The sequence below is a fragment of the Schistocerca gregaria genome, chromosome 6, assembly GCF_023897955.1.
Source record: "Schistocerca gregaria isolate iqSchGreg1 chromosome 6, iqSchGreg1.2, whole genome shotgun sequence".
NCBI lineage: Eukaryota > Metazoa > Arthropoda > Insecta > Orthoptera > Acrididae > Schistocerca > Schistocerca gregaria.
Window position 1 is genome coordinate 222,001,921 of NC_064925.1, and position 13,347 is coordinate 222,015,267.

Below are 13,347 nucleotides of genomic sequence, written 5' to 3' on the forward strand. Positions count from 1 at the left end.
CCCTTCCACACAGTCTAGCCACTTAGGAGGGGGCAGAGGAGGAAGTTGTTCTCTACACAAGAAAAAAATGATGAAAGTACAAAATCTTGAAAACTTTATTTTCATATTCTAAGTGTACCTACACACCAAACATCATTCAACAGCAAGTGAGTGGCTGCCTTTCCTCATTATTTGTTTGATGTAATCTCTAGAAGTTTGTGGAGTACTCATCCAGTTTGTTTTACAGCAACGTAGCGAGGAGAGGAATAAGCCTGTATGATGTAATATTGTAACCAGACAACACCAGTATCTATTAAGATAATTCTTCCTTTTCTCTACAAGCCCCTTGTCCCAAAGCCCCAATGCTCCCTTACTTCCTTCCCCAAATCCCCAGGTACCTAACCAAAGGAGTGATGCGCTCTGTGACAATGGGTATGCAGCACATAGGAACATGTGTCAATAACATAGCCTCGGGGATACCAGGCGAACTACCTGAGTAATTAACTCCGCACTAGGTGGGGTTCCGTGGTGTCAACTGAGCAATTACCAATTCTCATGGGACCAAAATGGAGAACAAGCAAAACAAAACAAAAACTGAGGGTCTTGATGAGACCTCAAACACCCAAGCATCAGGGTTGGAACTGATGGAATTTGTTTCCGCAATTGGACTAGGTAAGAGACTAGTTCTAGAAGTGGAAACTGTTACTGAGAAGTTGGACTAGGTCAAGAACAAATTCATGTCTGGGGTTCAGAGGAGAAAACTTCTCGAAGAACAAGAAGAAAAGAATGGTGTCCTAAAGATCAATGGAGGAACTAAAAGGTCTTTAACATAAGACCTTTTTTAAAAAAAGGGGGGGGGGGGGGGGGGGACTGCTTCACAATGTAGATACAACCACGTCCCTTCTACTCTAAGGCAGGGAATAAGGGAACAATGGATGAGTCTAATACACCAACTTATCAAGATGAACAGACCCAGAAAAAGCTGAGGCAAGAAATAGGGAAACAGACCTATAGAGCTGCAGTCTCCATTTTCAGGTTGGCAGTTACCCAACAGGGGTACCCACTGGTCAATATAATCTCTCAGCAGATGGAGCTTGTTCAGATGACACTCTTTGAGAAGATTGGGAAGAATGCATGTCCAGGCCCAGAGTCAGGAGGGTTTATCTGCTCAAGGGTGCTTGTATCTTTGCCTGCGAGGTGATGGAAAAAGTGGATTGACTTAAGGATGTGGTACCCAAGATATCTATATCGGAGTAGGTGAAGTTGCTGGTCAAGACAGCGGCTTATCTTCCATAGACTGCAAAGATAACTATTTGGGTACTGAAACTTCTTAAGGAATTCCTCCTAAGGCTGTTTGAAGAAGTATGGGCACATGAGCAAAAAGTCTTGAAAGCAGACTGGAGGGTAATCAACCAAAAAGTTGTAGCAGTTGACCAAAATTTATGGTTAAACACCCCAAATCGTCTTCTACGAAGACAGGAGGTTGACATGGCCCTTATCCAGGAACCTTATCAATATAAAGGGGGTGCTTCAGGCTTTGGAAGAACTGGACTTAAGTTGATTTATGCTAGGAACCTAAAGGATTCCAGAACATTAATTTATGTTAAGAATGGAACTTCATTCGTCGTGATGGCAGACTTCTGTTCCAGGAACTTGGTGACCACCACGATAAAGCAACATGAGGAAGGAAGACAAGGGAAACAGAATTTGCCTCAGCTTGCCCTCCTTGTGAGGACAGTACTCCTTGAAGTACATGTCTGCTAACAGCAGAATGCGGAACTGCTGGTAGGTTCCGATGCCAATGACTACAACCTGGTGTAGGGAAGCAGCGACACCAAGAACAGAGGTGAGCACATTCTTGAAATTTTATTCAAGGATAAGCTGGAGGTACTGAATAGAGGCAACAAACCTTCACTCAGCAATGTAAGAAAAAGGGAAAAAGCAACTGATATAACAGTTGGATCTAATCTAATGGGCACCTATGTCAAACAAGGACATGTGGTCTTGAAGCCATCCTTACCTGAACACGATATACATGCAGTTTGAGGCTGAAATGGGTGCTAAACATACCATGGCCTACAGGAATCTTAGAAAAACATACTGGGACTCTTAAATGAAAGACCTCAACTCACACTTATCTGAAGTAAAAACTTGGATAAGGAATCCAGTAGATTTTAAGGAAATGGCAGATGCATTGTTGCCTGCCATTATGACCCCATATCACCAAAAAGCCTACAAACAGGAATGTACCTTGGTGGAACAATAACAGGGAATTGCAAAGGAAGCTGACAAGAGGACTGTTCAACCTTGCAAGAAGGAAAGGACAATGGACAAAATATCGAGAGGTTCTTGTCATATACAAACTTGTGATTAAGCAAGCAAAACTATAATCCTGTAAGGTATTTTGAAGGAAAGTGGAAGGTACAGGTGCTTACACTAGACTTCACAAAATGCTCACCAGAATACCAACTAATCCAAGAGGTACTTTTCAAGCTTTGCTGCAACTGGCAAGAGAGAGTTTAATTAGGTTCCTATGTAGGTCCCAAGGATACGAGACTCACCAGTCTGTCCTCCTTTCTTTTCATGACATTAGAAATACTGATTAATGAGCACATTTGGGAAAGGAGGCTAACTAAGTTTTCTTTACATGAAAATCAACATGCATATAAATCAGGCAAATTATGTGAAACAGCACCTCTTCACCAACTTGTTGGGAAGGTGGAAAAAGAACTAGACTTTCAGAAAATCACTCTCTGCATCTTCCTATCAAGGGGGATGTTAGCAACACAACCTTTGAATCTGTGGTAGAGCTGGAGAAGACTATAGCAATGAGACTGCCATATCTAGGTGGATGAAGACTATATTGAGCAAGAGAAAGGTAGAAGTCACTACGATGAATGAACATGACGAACAAATGAATTAATCTTTGTGGGAGAACAGCAATAGATCTATAACATAAGTAAATCCAACTTACTCCTCTTTTTCACCACCATCGCTCTCTCTCACTCGTGTGTGTGTGTGTGTGTGTGTGTGTGTGTGTGTGTGTGTGTGTGTTTGTGTGTGTGTGTGTGTGTGTGTGTGTGAGCGCGCGCGCGCACCTGTATCTCTGTATTAACTATGAAGAAATAACGTAAGTTGAGAACTTTACTCCTTCAGTTATTTGTACATCAATCTTTCATAAAAAAAATTTTACTTGATACATGACAAGACAAATGCTGAATGAAACGAACACAAGCAGAAATGTTAATATAATACACAGACATTTTAGAGTGTAACATTTGAAAGAAAACAAAAGGATAATGACATACCTGTACCATCTGGTGTTTCATAGTCAGAACCATACACAGACAATGAAGGTCGACGACCAACAGCCACTTGAGATATGTATGGCATGAGGTTGTTGGGTATCCCACTAGGATCTTCTCCAATATGACCTGATTTGTGGGCACCAACAGGGTTAAAGTAACGCAATGAGACAACTGACCATTCCTAAAACATAACAGTACAATGCAGCACATGGTTTACACTGCAAGCAAATATATTTATAAAAGATATCAGAAAGGCATAATTAATATGGGATGTTACAATAATACACAAAGTACCCTCTCCTTCTGCTATTAACTTTAGTTGTATACAGTGGAACATGAGGCATGAAAATAACAATCAAAAGTGTTTTGTGGTTTCAGTTGCTATTCAAAAAGATAAAATATGAAGATGATTCAAGTATCTCCATGACAATAGAATAATCGCTTGGGATTGTGCACAGCAAAGGAGAATGAAGCAGCACAAGTTAATTACCAGATTTAATACATGCTTGACTGTAACATACCATGGGGATGGAAGCAAATACATCACTGGAAATATCATAACAGAAAAACCGTTTACAGCTTTTGGGACTAATTACTACCATTGGAGTTCGTCAAAGGAGTGAGAAAATATCTGAAGGAATGACACTAATGGTCTATTGGAAGGAGTAATTTTGTTGACGTATGATTGTAAAGACACACACACACCCGTTTTCCTTCCTTACATATACCTATTTGCTGGGCCTTTCAATAACTTAGTACAGTAAAATTGTAGTCTCTTTTTGTAAATTGCTATATATTAATACATTTTATTTGTATTTTAACCTCTGTAAGAAATGCACCAGCAACACAAATGCTCACATCACTATGTACATAATACAGCACTACCACTTTATCGAGACAGTAACATCAAATTTGTGACACACTGTCAAATACAATCACGGAGCTTTTCATGTTTTCTTAGTTGTAATGGTGCGCACCCACTATTGCCAATGGTAGCAGCTGTCCCGCATTTTAGGTAACATGGAATGATGGCTTCTACAGGTGTATCTGAATTCCAACAAATAACTTCAAGGGCTGGTCAGGAATATTTTTTGTGTATTTTGGTAAAAGGCATTTGTGGTCTCTAGTGGCTCATTACAGAATAACAATTTAATTATGAATTACTCAGTTTGTTACCCCAATTACCTATGTTTCTGTTTAAATACCTCCATAACAGCGGGTTAGCCCGTCATATGCAGTCACGAAAATGTACAACGCAAAACTCGGAGTAATGCAGCTACATACAGATGCGAAAGTACTGTGAGGTGGTTGCCTTCACTGCAAGAACAGCCCAGCATAGCATCATCATTCGGCTCTTCCACTGCAAACTCGGCATGCATACTGATCAACCCTTCAGCATTAAACCTATCCATACTGCTTTGTGTCACTGTTAATGTACAACTAATACTGCTGAAAAAACTAACCCTAAACAGAAATGAAATGCAACAAATTTGTTTCCAAACAAGACACACAGCACATGCCACTGACTGCAGTTATTTGTGTTGCAATACAAAAAAAAAGATAAATAATGGTAGGAAATAATAATCCGTTATGAAAAAATGGGTACCTTGTATCAAAATACTCAGAAAATATATTCGCTCAACCTCCAAAATTTTGTCGATAAGACTGAGGTTCTTACTATAAATAACTTAGCCATGCACAGCACACTGCTACAAGACCACGTGAATTGTTGGTGCAGCGTCTCTTGTTCCACATTACCCTCACCGATATCTTTAATCCTATACCTTCAAATTGATCACTCTCCCCCGAGTCACTTTCGCACATTTGTGTGTGTTACTTCCCATACCTTCCCTGTGTCACACACTGTGGTATCTCATCCTACCAAACCCTCCTCATGCCCACTCCTGCTCCTCTTGATTCCAGTTTGTACCTACTAACTTCAGTTAATCTTGTAATATCTGTCACCCTCCTTTTTCACACTTATTAACCCACACACCTGCAACCCCCCATTACAATCTTTTTATTCATTTTTCCTTTGATCTCATTGCCTATTTCAGTTGGTTTTCACCATTTTGAAAATACACCCAAACACATGGTGAAAATCACGAAGAGGATGAAACAGATGAAGTACGGAGAAACTAGATGAAATCTGAGGGAGTAGGCTGATATTGAAAGGCAAAAACCAACTGAAATTGGCATGATGAGACAATAACATCAAAGGAAAAATAAATAAAAAGATTGTAATGTGGGTTGCAGGTCTGTGGTTGAACAAGAGGGGATCACAGATGTGACTAGATTAGGTGAAGTCAGTAGGTGCAAACTGGAACAGAGAGGAGGAGGAAGAGTGGGACTGGGGAGTGCTCTACCAACTGAGCTACCGAAGCACGACTCATGACCGGTACTCACAGCTTTACTTCTGCCAGTATCCGTCTCCTACCTTCCAAACTTTAACGAAGCTCTTCTGCAAGGTTCGCAGCTGTGAGTACCGGACGTGAGTCGTGCTTCGGTAGCTCAGTTGGTAGAGCACTTGCCCGCGAAAGGCAAAGGTCCCGAGTTCGAGTCTCGGTTGGGCACACAGTTTTAATCTGCCAGGAAGTTTCATATCAGCGCACACTCCGCTGCAGAGTGAAACTCTCATTCTGAAGACTGAATTTGCATTATGAAAGTAATTACAGATGAAACAGATAGATGCTGCATATCAATAAGAGAGAAGAAGAGTGTCTCAATAAGCTACTGCCAAGGGTTTGTAGCTGTGATATACTAGAAAATTATGCAGTTACAAAATGTTTAATCATTATTAAATATTAGAGAGAAATTACATCTTAAGCAAGGCACTGTTTGTTTACTTTTGCTTTACCCAAATATGTTTCAGCACTTTTTGTGCTATCTTTGGTGGTCTTCTGTTTATTTTTCTGTGTCACATGTAGCTATCAGTTATTTAGTCCTGGTTGTTTTATATCTACCATACATTTTATACCTTGTCGTTGTTTCTAAAGCTGTTGTATTGTCTTCTGTAGTTTTAAGTGCTTTAAAATCCTTTATTTTCTTCACTGTCATCTTTTTAAATTGTTACATGTGCATTTTATTTATTTTATTGCAAAGCAAATGTTTCAGTTCAGGTTTATTGTAGCCACGTGACATTAACACAGTAAGATGGAATACTGTGTGACTTATATTTATGGGGTCAGAGAATTCTAGTAAGTAGTTATATGGTATGTCAGGTGATGTCACTCCATTGAAGAAACAGATAGTATAAAGGAAGGGGGTGGTATGTGTGTGGTAAGCTACTATGGAGTTCACTGTGTTAGGTTGGCTGGGTCAGAGAACCCTGGAATACACGAATGGGAATGTGAGGAAGTTTCTTTTATCCAGCTTCTGTTGGATTTTGAAGTTTGTTCATATTAGGCCAAGTCAAAAGTTTATGACATTAGAGATTCTTGCTAATGAGCAGTTATTAATTGGTAGTCTGATAGCATTTGGTCATCACCAAATGTCAGCTATCTGTTTAACTAAAAGTAATTTACTAATATTTATAATTTGTAATTCATAAATTTTGTAACTTGACTTTGCAGGAAATTTTCAAGTTTGTAGCTGGTATAATTGAGGATGGATTTACACTATTTTTAATAGATGAGTTGTTGTAATTCTGTATGAGTCCTATCAATGTTTCTATGCACAGGATGACGATGTTAGGTTGTAAGTATAGGAATCCATCCAAATGGTTACCTCTCTCAGTAGTAAGGACTGAACATGAGTCATTCTGTAATACAGTGGCAAGGAAGGGTTGCAAGGTTGCTGTTGACAGTGCACTCAAAATAGCATGGAACTGGCATCCTACTAGACTGATATGAAAGAAACGGCCCACAGGGTGAAATAAGAGCATTCCTTTGCCCAATGAAGGTAAGCATTTCCACAAAGAATGTGTAATGTCTCCTGGAAAAATTTAGTGAAAAATATAAGTGTATTGTGTTAAAATGATGTAAAACACAGAGACACAGGTCATAGGAATTCTATCACAGTTTGAAAATGGTTATACCAGTGGCATCTCTGATGTGACCAAAGCATCGAATACTTAAGAAAATTGTTTCTTTTGCAATTCAGAAATGTCTTCTTTGTGATCATTCTGCTTTGTCTTATTGTAATATCTGGATGCTCTTATTTTGCTCAGATGATAAAAGTCTGAATTGCTGGAAATTATGCATTTGTTACCTTTAAAATACATGCTTTGTTTCTTAAAATGATACATGATTTTATTTATGTAAAAATTAAGATTCTCTCTCTGAGTATTGGCACAATTAATTTCAGTTTGAGATTTTCATTGTTGGCAGCCATTAGTCTGGATTAGTAATTTGTTTAAATATGGTCACAGTGCCCAACTTATTCAGAAAAAAGCTAATCGTTACTCACAATCAGTTCTTATGCTGGTACTGCTATTAAGAGTTTATGGAATTTCAGAAAATTTTAGGTGCACCAGACTGCAGACAGCTGACTGTGTTCCAGTGTTGATGCAGCTAATACTTTTATCTTCTGTCAAGAGTATTAACCCTTTGCACTCTTAAGGCAGACAAAGGGCAGCTCCGCGCGCTCTTATTTAAATCACCGCCGCCTGGGCGGCAGTGCACCGCAGAGATTTGCGCGGATCTCTTTGTGGAAACAATGTGGCCGCTGGCCAACAATTGGGGTATACATTAAAACAAAATGTGTGCTTTCATTCATATATTTACGTAAGCTTTTACAGTACAAAACTTTCCATTGTGTGGTATTTTTTGAAACACTCTTCAGGGTGGAGAGCATCGCCTGCCACCTTTCTTTTTTCTGTCTGAGCACACCGCACAATCCTTATTCTTGCTCCCAGGAAGCTTGTTGATGATGTGCAGCTTTCCATTCAAGCATTCCTCATCATCAGAAGTTGAATGACGTCCTCGTTTCTGTCCTCGAGTTCTTTCTTCGGCAATTAATCCTCTTATAACACTTTTACAGAATGCTTTGTGAGACAGTATTGTCAAGTTGTTTTTCTCACAGTGGTTCTTGTATAGTAAATAGCTGTTTACAAGTCCTACCTCCAACAGCCAAAGGTATAGTTTTCGCCACCACTTGAGACTTTTCATTAGAAAACCGTAACTGGAAATAAAATGGTCAGATCGATCAACTCCACCAATCTTTGAAGTATAATCAATAATCACATATGGTTTCTTTATTTCTTCCCTTTCCTATCTGTTCCTCCTTTCTATAAGTGACACTGAGTTATTGGCTTTTGTAGAAAGCATGAGAACTGTTCGTCTACCTTGCCATGCCAGAACCATCATTTTATTGTTCCGGAGGCATTTTATTTCGTGCTTCCTTAGACGCACAGCTCCTTACTTGATTGCAGCTGGAAGGTTTTTGCGATTGGCCTGAATCGTTCCTGGGAGATGCATGTTCAGTTTCAACAGCTCATCAGCTAATGCAACACTTGTATAAAAACGGTCAGTGTACAAATGATACCCTAATTGCCCTGTAGCATTTCTGATATTAGCTAGCAGCTGAAGAACTATTCTCTCAGAAAAATTCAAGTGTGGACAAATCAATGACTCAGTTGTTACAGCGTCAAAATAGGGTATCAAACTGCAGATATAACCATTTGATGAATCTGAAATTACATAAACTTCGAGTCCCCATTTTGTTGGTTTTTGAGGATTGTACATTTTGAATAATACACGACCCTTGAACGATGCTGTAGATTCATCAACAGCTAAATACTGATAGGGTCGATAAATTTCGAGAAATGTGCCAGACAAGTAATTCACTACATATGTCACTTTACTCAGACGTGACTGAACCTGACTGTTGACATGTGTAGCACTCGTCGGATTAGAAACATGAAGTGCCCAGAAAATTTGCATAAATCGTCAGCGACTAAAACAGCCTGGAAAGAAGTTGGATGATTGTAACCATTCTCTTGAAAAAAAGTCCTGCAACTTCTTACACATTTGTAATGCCATATTCAGTAGCACACCATGGAAGCGTTTCATTTCTTCCATGGTAACATTTCTCCAGTCCCACCATGCAGAATGTTGTGGAAGTGGTGCCACTTTACATCTTTTTGATGTAGCATACCTATTCGTTTCATCTGCTATTTGTTGAAATAGGTTATCTGTAAAAATTAATTGAAAGAATCTGACAGGCAATGATGGAACAGAACTACTTTCTGTTATAAAACCACACTTTGATTCGTCAAAAGTTCGTGTCAGTGTCGCTTCACATTCGCCACAAATCCTCTGCTGAATCACTAGAAACATGCACATTGTCACTGTTTTCTTCATCATTGTCACTCTAATTGTTTTGAAATGAATCATTATCATAATCAAAATCATTTTCACTCTTGTTTTCACTTAGAGATTGCTCTAAAAGATCTAAAGTCTCTTCCACAGAAAGGACCATACTTGAAGAACTAGCCATTTCAAATGCATCGACTTGAATGCAATAATTACAATCTGTGACTTAACACAGCTGCTCTGTTCGACACCAAGTTAACACTAGTTCTCCTAGATGGCAGCACACTACAGCAATAATGCCTAGTGGACTCAAAATACGTCTGAGAGCTTTGAAAATTTGTGTCGAATGAGGCTCGACATCGCAGCAGGAAACAAATTTCGCGATGTCGAGTGGCACTCGACATAGGAGTGGAAAGGGTTAAATGTTCTCTTAGGTTCAAGCAAAAGCAGCATTACATATGCAACAATATAGAGGAGCATATTTTTCCTGTAAATAAGAGAACACCCTGCTCTTGACAGAGAAATTGCTGTTATGTGAAGAGGACAGCATCTCACTTAGATCACTGCTAGCCATTCTTTAGGATATCCTCCTGTGAGACGAACAATATTACATTAGGAAATATACAATAGGGTTTTAATCTTATCTCTCTTATAACTATGTGAGGATAAATTGTTGGACTTTTTGTATAAAAGCCTGCAACTGCAAATAACATTAAACTAATGTTGAATATTATTTCATATTATTATATTAGTAAAATCCATTTTAGAATTAGAATTTGGGGCTACTGTCTTTCCTTTTTCAGTCCCATTTTCTTCGAATCTGTCTTTTCATTTCCTTATCTCCACCTGTGTGAATATGTTAATAGTTTTTCCTCTCTTCTTACATTCAATAATTTATTAACTGGCACATCTTATGGGGACATCACAATAAATAATCTTGTCAAAGCTCTTTCCTGAGAGTACAATAGTGGACAACAATTTCAAGGTCAGGGATGAAAGTCTTAACTACAAAAATTAGCAAACTGAGAGAAAAACCACAAAAAGATTTTTTTGGTATGTACTAGTAATAAGAGGAAGCCATGCTGACAAAATGGACAATAATTTTCTGCATTTTGTGTTATAAATAGGGATAGGAAAAACTCGTTTTATTTTATGGCCAACTCAGTGCTACTTTATGCTAATTTCTAAGCTTTTTAACCAAATTTGCTGTTTTTTGCCAATTTCTTTATCAGTTTCTGATAGCTTATTTTCGAAGTTCCGCACCTGTCCCTTATTTTTGCCTTATTTTGTTTATCAGTGAAAAAAAAAATAAATAAATAAAGAGAGGAAAATATACTTATCAATATCAGATTCATTGACATCAAAAATTGCACATATTTACATTACAGAAAAAATGGAACACATTTATGTAAAACCCATTACACCTAATCAATAAAAGGAAAAATAACTCAGCAACCACACGCCACTGGAAAGTTTCTAAAAAGGAAGCACTGTCATAACCTCATTTTCTTCTGAAATATTATCTGTCAGTACATCAATACTTCACTATAGTGTTGAAACAGCCACTTGTATTCTACATTTATGATCAGTACAACAGAAATTGTTTGACAATGTCTACATTTTCCACAGGAAAAACTGCTTTTCCACTACATTACAGATGAATTTGTATCTGTTCAGAATACATTCATGGCTTAGGCCAGTAATTCCAGGTACACTTAATGGAATCTTTCATATATCGGCATTAATGGAGTTCATCATTATCATACTATGGTTGAAACAAGACCCTATGGCTGTGAACCTGGATCTGTAACTGTAAGAGAATGTCACCAAAAAATCCTTTTCCGAAAAAATGAAAAATCTTTTATTTTGGAATAGAAGCAATAGTTGTATTTTGTGAAATCACGTTCCCTGATATGTTTGCACTAGAAATGTACCATAAACAACATGGTTTCGAGAGATCTTAGTGAAGTATCAAACGGCATATTTTGATAGTACACATGCATAAATACAAAATCACAAATATGGTACTTCAACTGTGCTAACATGTAAGTCAACATAGCCCCTACTCAGTTCGGTTCATTAGCAAATCACAGCACAGGGTACATGACGTCATGCACATGTTTTTTAGGAAGTAGAATAGACCATCGACTGTGTTTCTTCCAATGTTTATTTAATATTATTTTTACTATTTGTGAATATAGTCTGCGGCAACAGTGTGATATGTTACAAAGCCCAAGGTCTAGGTCATTCTAAAAGGTTATGATTATGAGTTGGCAAAAACAACGCACATAATTTCTTAAGAAGCGATTAATCTTACTACTTGTGCAGTGTAATTTAAATTCTTCTGTTAGTCTGTCTGTATGTCACAAAGATACAGTTTCTTTGGTCCATCATATTTGATGACTGTCATATTTGTGCAGCATCATGTATGCTGTACTGTCAGTAGTTGGTAGAGAGAAATTGAGCTGAAACCATGATGATATGCAAAACTGTCGTGTTTGATGGTTTTCTCATTTAAACTTGCACACTACAAAACGTATGCAGTTTAATTGATGAACCACATTTAAGATCTCTAAAAAATACATAATTTTGTGTACTATTTGTAAATGTGTTGTTAAAACTGGAATGGAGTTTGTTGGAAGAAAGGTATTTTTACTTGATGTTACATCATAGTTCATTATGTGAGAAATGAACTGCCCACTCCAGCTGAGAGTGCTACTTGAATTGCTTGATGCAGACACAAATGCGGGAAACAAATACTAGAAATGGTGGAGCAGATGGATGGGCAGGGGGAGAGAAATAAACACAAAAAGAAACAGTAAGTATATGTTAACAGGGAAGGCATACAATTATAGAAATGAAGGATCTGGGGGGAGGGGATCAAACAGCAAGGTCATCGGTCCCATCGGATTAGAGAAGGATGGGGAAGGAAGTCGACCATGCCATTTCAAAGGAACCATCCTGGCACCTGCCTGAAGTGATTTAGGTAAATCACAGAAAAAATAAATCAGGATGGCCGCATGCAGGTTTGAACTGTCGTCTTGCCGAATGCGAATCCAGCGTGCTAATCATTGTGCCACCTTGCTCGGTAGTAGAAAGGAATAAAGCAACAACAAAATATGGTGACAGTGGAAAGATTGAGGATAGATTACACATCACATACTTCATGGTGAGGCGAAGCATATGATCAATGCTCACCTACCTTTCCTCGAGTTTGGAGACACCGGTGTCAAGGGGGAGCAAAATATGTAATCATTACACCACCAGTGCACTCCAAAAAAAGTTCAACATGTTTACGAGGGCAAGCAAGTCCTCTGAATCATAAATTTGTATTATCCATGACAACTATTTTACATAATTATGTAGATACCTTATCAGATATAACTAAGTCCTTGAGTATTTCTTCCACGAAGTATTTACTTTTTCCATATGGATTGGTGCAGCCTTGACCAGTGGGATGATCTTCTGTTAATGGCAATCTCTGAGGAGTTCCATAAACTGTTGCAGATGATGAATAAACTAGTTTCTTCACACCATGAGATTTCATTACCTGGTAACCAATCAAGTTGACAAGTAAATTACATTTATTTAGTAAAACACACACACACACACACACACACACACACACACACACCACCACCACCACCACCATCAAGTCATAATCTGCAGTTGCTTCATAAAAGAAAGGAAAGCTAGGTTACAGAAAAACCAAGAAACAATATTGACAATATATCATGCAAAGATGGAGTAAATGAAATTCCCTCAGAATTATGAAGTTCTTTAGGAGAACAGGCCTTGACAAAGAT

The 13,347-nt window shown here is 38.3% G+C and overlaps 1 protein-coding gene across 2 annotated transcripts in view; it reads right to left on the reverse strand.

The window, feature by feature from the left end:
• The window catches only part of LOC126277907 (UDP-glucose 4-epimerase), a 97,436-nt gene that overhangs the window by 33,980 nt on the left and 50,109 nt on the right, over positions 1-13,347 (reverse strand). For both annotated transcript variants that reach the window (XM_049977475.1, XM_049977474.1), the window contains exons 4-5: positions 12,912-13,091; positions 3,288-3,468 (exon numbers count right to left, since the gene is read on the reverse strand). In XM_049977475.1, the coding sequence (XP_049833432.1) occupies positions 3,288-3,468; positions 12,912-13,091 (361 nt within the window). The remainder of the gene's footprint in view (positions 1-3,287; positions 3,469-12,911; positions 13,092-13,347) is intronic.